The 8,187-nt window shown below is 39.2% G+C and overlaps 1 protein-coding gene across 1 annotated transcript; it reads left to right on the top strand.

The window, feature by feature from the left end:
* Positions 1 to 6,825: 6,825 nt before the first annotated feature.
* Positions 6,826 to 7,371, top strand: LOC107152815 (60S ribosomal protein L23a-like). The gene has a single exon (XM_048815070.1). It carries the CDS (start codon positions 6,841 to 6,843, stop codon positions 7,309 to 7,311), a length of 471 nt encoding a protein of 156 aa, XP_048671027.1. The 5' UTR covers positions 6,826 to 6,840; the 3' UTR covers positions 7,312 to 7,371.
* The last annotated feature ends 816 nt before the right edge of the window (positions 7,372 to 8,187 follow it).

Genomic DNA, 8,187 nt, shown 5'->3' with positions numbered 1-8,187 from the left:
TCTCCTTCCTGCTTAAATGACTAGGCCCAGGAGATGCTCCTGTGTCATGGCCAAAAGATGAGAAGCAGAAGGGCTATAGGGGCCAAGGTGGAGTGATCTGGGCAGAAGCGGGGGGCAGGGATCATTAACATCTTTTATAACTCCCTATAGGGAGGGACAATCCCTGGGACAGGTTCCTTTAGCAAAAGGTTAGAGCAGGGGCAGGTTGTCTTTTTTTTAAATTTATTTTTTATTTTAATTTGTTATATATGACAGTAGAATACATTGCAATTCACATTACACATATAGAACATAATTTTTCATATCTCTGGTTGTCTAAGTCTAAGTTATTGATTGTATTATTGGATTCTAGAGTTTCTTTGTTCAGTGTTTGTTTGGCAGATCTATCCAGTGGTGAAAGAGGTGTGTTCAAGTCACCCAGAATTATTGTGTTGTGGTCAATTTGAAATAAAAAAGAGTTCATTTGATAAACATAGATATTCTATTGTTTGGGGCATATATATTTCTAATAGTTATGTCTTGATGGTGTATGGTTCCCTTGAGCAGTATGAAATGTCCTCCTTTTTCTCTTTTGATTAAGGTTAGCTTAAAGTCTACTTTATTTGATATGAGGATGGAAACCCCTGCTTGCTTCCACAGTCCATGTGAGTGGTATGATTTTTCTCAACCTTTTACTTTCAATCTGTGTATGTCTTTTCCTAGAAGATGAGTTTCTTGGAGGCAGAATATTGCTGTTTTTTTTTTTTTTATCCAATCAGCTAGCCTATGTCTTTTGATTGGTGAGTTTAGGCTATTAACATTTAGAGTATTATTGAGACATGATTTGTATTCCCAGCCATTTTTGTTTATTTTTGTTACTTATCTTGACTTGGTTTTTCCTTTGCTTAGCTTTTCTTTTAGTGTAATACCCACCTCTGCTGATTGTCATTGTTGTTTTTCATTTCCTCTTCATAGAATATTTTGCCAAGGATGTTTTGTAGTGCAGGTTTTCTAGCTGTAAATTCTTTTAACTTTTGTTTATCATGGAAGGTTTTTATTTTGTCATCAAATCTAAAGCTTAATATGGATATGATTAATATGGATACGATTCTTGGTTGGCATCCATTTTCTTTTAGAGCTTGATATATGTTGTTCCGGGGTCTTCTACCTGTCAGGGTCTGGGTTGAAAATCTGCACATATTCTAATTGGTTTCCCTGTATATATAATCTGATTCCTTCCTCTCGTGGTTTTTAATATTCTCTCTTTATTCTGTATGTTAGGCATTTTCATTATAATGTGCCTTGGTGTGGATCAGTTGTGATTTTGTAAATTTGGTGCTCTGTAAGTCTCTTGAATTTGGTTTTCCAATTCATTATTCATGTTTGGAAAATTTCACTGTGTGGTCTACATTCTTTTCAAGATTATATATTTTGTCTTCATTGTCTGAGGTCCTGTCTTGAAAGAGGTCTACTCTGTTGGTGATTCTTTACAATTGAGCTTTTAATTTGGTTTGTTTCCTTCAGTTCAAAGATTTCTGTTTGGTTTTTCTTTAGAACCTCTATCTCCCTATTGAAATGATCTTTTGCTTCTTGTATTTGCTTATGAAGCTCTTTGTTAAAATGATCTTTTGCTGCCTGTATTCGCTCTTTTATATCATCCTTTAATTCACAGAACATTTTAATTATGTACAGCCTGAACTCTGTTGTTTCATCTTCTCTGTCATTTCATCTTCTGTGCTGGCCATGGATTCTAATATTGTGACATCTTGATTTGTTTGGGGCACTTTCTTCCCTTGTCTTTTCATGTTGCTCGTGTGTCTTCCTTTCTAGCTCTGTGGATCCGAGCATTGTTTTTACCCTGTAGGCTTATTGTGCACCTGTAGGGTTCCAAAACCTTCCCTTCGAGGGGAAGGACAATGTTAACAGATCCCAATATAAACAAAATACCACCTAAAAACAAATAGTTGTCATTAAGACATTGACAGTTTGGTCGCAAGGTACAGAAATGGTGAATTTAATTATTATGTACAAAATAATCAGTAGGTTTGTAAAAGGGTTTAAAGTTTCTGATGGTGGACAAAGAACCAGGGGTGAGGTGTGGAAAGATATGCTGAGGAAGTATGAGATGAGGCTAGAGAGTTATTATATCTTAGGAAGTGTGAAAGAGAAATCTAAAGAAGGTTAGTGGGAGTAGAATAGAGAGGTAGTAATTTTGGGTAGACAAGTAAGAGGGAAGACATAAGTACATAATACAAACACACATATATATTAAGAAAAATTTTAAAATGGTAAAAATTGGAGAGGGAAAAGAAGAAGAAGAAGAAGACGACGACGAAGACGACGACAATGACGACGACAGGCAGAGGAGGAGGAGGAGGAGGAGGAGGAGGAGAATATACAACACAACTGTAATATTTAGTTGTATCAGTCCTCGTTATCCTAATTCATGCAAAGTACATGGTTTCACATATGTTGGGGATGTGAGGGTGGGAGAATAGAGAGGGAGAAGGAAGAAAAAAAGGAAAAAACAAGGATTGTTTTGGTTGGAGATCAGTATCTTTCCGGCTTCCTTTCTCATCCAGTAGGTGGGGTTGTCTGTTCTTAGTTGGTATCTCTGCCCTCAGGATGGTAGGGGTTACCAGGGTGTGAGGGTTGGTCTTGGATGCAGGGCACCTGGAAGTGGGGTAGGGCACTGACTGGCCCCATTGGGAGACTGCACCTCAAGGATCTCCTTTTCGGGTCTGTTCCTGTGATATGGGCACTGGGTTTTATCTCCTCTTCTTGCCTGTAGACCTCCAAGTTCCTGCTTTCTAAATTAGTCTCTAAAGTGTATCTCCTTCACCCTCTCCTTTTCTACTTCCTAATCAAGAAAATGTCTTTCTGGGGGTCTTGTGTGTTGCACTCTGATGACTGTGCACATGTTTTGGAGGGCTGGTTTGAATTGGGCAGTCACTCTGCTGAGTTAGCGGCTGTGGGGGATTTGGGGGGGGGGGGCAATTAGAAAGCTATGGGCACCTGGCTGCCTGGTGTTCCAAGCTGGTAGTTGCCCCGACTAAAGATGGTGCTGGAGGAGACCCAAGATGGAGGCTGCTGCTTTCAGTGATGGGGTGTCGGGTCGGGTTGGGGGAGCCAGACGATGGAGTTTTGCAATGCCTTTAGAGATGAGTTCTGTGGCATGCTGTGTTGCGGCTGTTGGCTTTCTTCAGAGCTTGTGTTGTCCCAGGTTCAGGCAGGCTACCATTAGTAGGAGACTATGGCAGTAGCTGTCAAGAACCAAGATGGAGGCAACTGGGGGAGCCCTGCTTTAGTATTGGGGGTCCACACAGGAGTGGCAGCCAAAGTTTATGCGCATGGGTAGCAGCTGACTGTCCTTCATGGGAGCAGCATCAGAGAATTCTATGCTAGTGCTGATGCCAGTGGTCCAGATAGGGCACCTGGCAGACCTGTGTGGGTAAGTAGCCTGGAGTCCTTTTCTAATACTGAGGCCTGAGGCCCTGCATGCTGTGATTCCTGCATGAAATCAGCTGTGGAGGCCTCCCTCTGGCCTGCCATCTACCGCACCGCCCCCCCCCTGCAGGTTCTCTTGATAAGAGTGGAGAAAGGGCCCTGAAGGCATTAGCATTTCAGTCCCTCAGGGGCAATCTCCAACTTCCCAGACCCAAATTGGCCTCCATTCTTTGATCCAACTCAATTTACCTATTGATACTGGCTGCCTGTCTTTAATTCTGGCTTCAAGACCTGTCCTAGAATAACCGAGAGACATGCATGATTGGGGGATAGCCTCAAGTTTTGACCTGCATCAGTATCAGCCTTGGACTAGGTATTAAGCACCAGTTCATTCCAATAATGTAGGTCTCTGTGGCTGTGAGACTCAGGTGTGACCCAGATTATCATCAGCCTTCATGTTCAAGGACTGCCTTAACCAACCATATCCTAATCTTGGGTGGCATAATATGGAGCAAAGTTTCATTTACTGAGGATAATTAGAGCAGGACTTTGCTTTGGAACTCAGTGCTGGGCAGATCCTAACGGCACTTATCGCCAGGCCTGTGCCCACAGATGGAGTTTCTTGAATAACTCTGGAGACAGGCAGAGACACATGACCCCTAGTCTGTCAGACTTCTCTTCCATCCAGCATTACTTGTGGCTGGTTGCAGCAGTCTGGGGCCATGAGTATGCCTCAGCAGTTAGCAGCCCATAGAAAGTGTGGAATCTTGGTCCTGCCCTACTGCTGCACTGATCCTGGTGTGCTATAGGCTTAAGGTGGGATATAGATTTGTAGCATTGGTGGTCACAGGAGTGGCATAAGAGCTTGGAACTTGTCCTGCCCCATTGATTCTGCCCAAAGCTAGGCAGAACTTAATCATAGGTCAATGACTGTGGACAACGCATCTGGAAGAGCCTTTGGAGAGATGGACTTCCCTTTTTAGGTATTCCCCTGGTTCATCCTGAAAAGCAGTTGTGGATTTGGGACACACCTGGGCTTGGGTTACCATCTAGTACTGGAATAGTGAGAACTTACCAACAGGGTACTTTTTATAAACCTGAACTTAGGATGCTATCTAGTGGGGAAATAGCAGAAGTGACTACAGGCTCAGATAAAATAAGCAGCTTGCTTAGAATTTCTGGAAAGACAGGCACAAAGCCAGATTATGAAGACTAGAGTAAAAATATCTAGTATGTCAATGTCCAGATGATGTTGCATCCCCACAAGCATGAAGAACTTCTCAGGAAATCATCACGTCCCTGAATGGTCAAAATAAGATGCCAGAGACAAATCAAATGATAACCAGTACAGGTGAACTGTTGGAGCAAGAATTAAAAATAGTTGTTTTAAGGAAACTTCAATAAAACACAGAGAAGTAATGTGATAGTCTTATAGGGAAAATTAACAGTGAGATAGAAGCAATTCAACAAAATCAAATAGAAAATCTTGAGATGAAAATATATTAAGCAAAATAAAAAATGTGATAGAAGGCATCAGTACAGAATGTATCAGAAGAATCAGTAAGCTTGAAGCAAGGCTATTTGAAAATATATAGTTGGAGGAGAAAAAGAAAAGAATGAAGAAGAATGCAAAAAAATCTATAGGAACTTTTTGTTTCTTTATTTTTCTTTATGACCATGTTAAGTTGCTATCAGTTCAAAATAGCTTGTTATAATCAAATGATAGTTTTTGTCAACCACAAAGTAACATCTACAACAGACAGAAAAAAAGTAATAAGCAAGGAATCAAAATACACTACTAGAGTAAATTACCCACAAATGAAGAGTACAAGACAGAGAGACAGAAAGAAATGAACTATAATAAAATTAGAAAACACATCACAAAATGGTGGTAGTAAGAATTTATCTATTCATAATTACTTTAAATGTCAATGGATTTAATTCTCCAATAAAAACATATAGGGTGGCCAAATGATAATAACGCAAGACTCAACTATATGTTGTTTACAAGAAACTCACTTCACCTTGAGGGACATATACAAACTGCAAGTGAAGAGATGGTATAAGATATTCCATGTAAATAGACCCTTTCTCCCCATAGAGCAGGAGTAGCCATTCTTTAACCAGATAATACAGACTTCAAACTAAAAGCAATTAAAATAGACAAGGACTGAATAGACACTTCGCAGAAGAAGAAATACAATTAGCCAATAAACATATGAGACAATGTTCAACATCTCCAGCAATTAGAGAAATGCAATTTGAAAGTACAATGAGATTTCATCTTAATCCAGTCATAATGGCAATTATCAAGAATACAATTAACAATAAATGTTGGCAAGGATGTGTGGGAAAAGGTAGACTCATACATTGCTGGTGGGACTGCAAATTGGTGCAACCACTCTGGAAAGCAGTATGGAGATTCTTTAAAAAGCTTGGAATGGAACCATCATTTGACCCATCTATCTCACTCCTTGGTCTATACCCTAAAGACTTAAAAACATCATACTACAGTAATGCAGTCACTTCAATGTTTATAGTAGCACAATTCATAATTGCTAAATGTGGAAGCGACCTAGCTGCCCTTTAATAGATGATTGAATAAAGAAACTGTGGTACCTATACACAATGAAATATCACTCAGCCTTAAAGAAGAATTGAAATTATGTCATTTGCTGGTAAATGGATGGAACTGGAGAATATGCTAAACAAAATGAGCCAATCCCCAAAAACCAAAGGCTGAAAGTTCTTTCTGATATGTGGATGCTAACTCAAAATTAGCAGGGTGGAGGTGGGTGGTGAAGAAGAGAAGTTCATTGCATTAGACAAAGGGGAATGAAGGGAATGAGGTGATGGGAATGGGAAAAGCAGTAGAATAAATTGGATATAACTTTCCTATTTTCATTAATGAGTACATCAGCAGTGTAACTCCACATCACTTACAACCACAAAAATGGGAAGTTATACTCCAGGTATATATAATATGTTAAAATACACTCTACTGTCATGTATAATTAAAAAGAACAAATAAAAAGTGTAAAAAAATAGATAAGAAAGATCATTATACATTGATGAAGGAATCAAACCAGCAAGAGGAAATAACAATTCTAAATAAATATATAAGCACCCACTATGGAGCATCAAGGTACATAAAGTAAATAATAATAGACCTAAAGGGAGAGATAGATACCAATACGATAATTATAGGGGCCTTTAATGGCCTACTTTCAGCAATGGACAAATCATCCATCTAGAAACTCAAAAAAGAAGCAGCAGAATTAAATAGTACCATAGACCAAATGGACCTGATAGGCATCTACAAAACATTTCAACCCACAGCTGCAGAATACATATTCTTCTTGTCAGCACATGAATCATTATTCAGAAAGATCATATGCAGCCCTTTTCACCAAGATGGCGCCGAAAGCTAAGAAGGAAGCTCCTGCCCCTCCCAAAGCTGAAGCCAAAGCAAAAGCTTTGAAAGCCAAGAAAGCAGTGTTGAAGGGTGTCCACAGTCATAAAAAGAAGAAGATCTGCGCGTCACCTACCTTCCGGCGACCCAAGACATTGCGGCTCCGGAGGCAGCCCAAATATCCTCGGAAGAGCGCCCCCAGGAGAAACAAGCTTGACCACTATGCCATCATCAAATTCCCTCTGACCACTGAGTCAGCCATGAAGAAGATTGAAGACAACAACACACTTGTGTTTATTGTGGATGTCAAGGCAAACAAACACCAGATCAAACAAGCTGTAAAGAAGCTCTATGACATTGATGTGGCCAAGGTTAACACCCTGATCAGGCCTGATGGAGAGAAAAAGGCATATGTGCGACTGGCTCCTGATTATGATGCTTTGGATGTTGCCAATAAAATTGGGATCATCTAAACAAAGTCCAGCTGTCTAATTCTAAATATACTTTGTTTTTTCCAACATAAAAAAAAAAGATCATATGCAATGTTATGAAATGGACTCAACCAAACCAATTTTTAAAAAATTGAAATACCAGCTAGTATCTTTTTCAAATCCAATGAAAGAAACCTGACACCAGTAACAAGGAAAACATTGGAAATTATACAAATACATGGAAATTAAACAACTTAACTTTTTTTTACAGCTAAAGTTTTTTATTGATGCATTATAATTATACATAATAATGGGTGTATTATGCCATATTTGTACATGCACATAACATAATTTGATAACCCTAAATATCCAGTACCTTCCCTTTCCCTTCTTTCTTGCCTCCAACTATCCACTTGCTCTACTCTACTTATCTCCCCTGTATTAATTATATACATGCACAATCACACACACACACACATGATTCATTGTGGTATATTTGTTCATGAGATGGGCATAGCATAATTTGCTAGATTTCATTCTCAGGTACTTCCCCATTTCCTTCCCTTTTTCCTCCCTCTCTTTTTCTTAAATTAAAAAAAAAATTATTATTGGTTCTTTTTAGTTATACATGCCAGTAGAATCCATTTTGATATAATAATAGAAGCATGGAATAGACCTTCTAATTAGGAACCCATTATTGTGGATGTACATGATGGTGAGATTCACTGCAGTGGATTCATATAGGAACATTGGAAAAATTATGTCAGGTTCATTCCACTGCCTTTCCTTTTCCTATTTTCCCTCCCTTCCCTTCATTCCCCTTTATCTAATCTACTGAATTTCTGTTCTTGTCCTCCCCGCTCTTCATTCCTCCCTCTTGATCCCCTTTCTCTATTCTATTTGTCTTTCTTCTGTTTT

Source organism: Marmota marmota, unplaced genomic scaffold (genome assembly GCF_001458135.2).
Source record: "Marmota marmota marmota unplaced genomic scaffold, marMar, whole genome shotgun sequence".
Taxonomy (NCBI): domain Eukaryota; kingdom Metazoa; phylum Chordata; class Mammalia; order Rodentia; family Sciuridae; genus Marmota; species Marmota marmota.
This window is presented reverse-complemented; position numbering and strand designations above follow the sequence as displayed.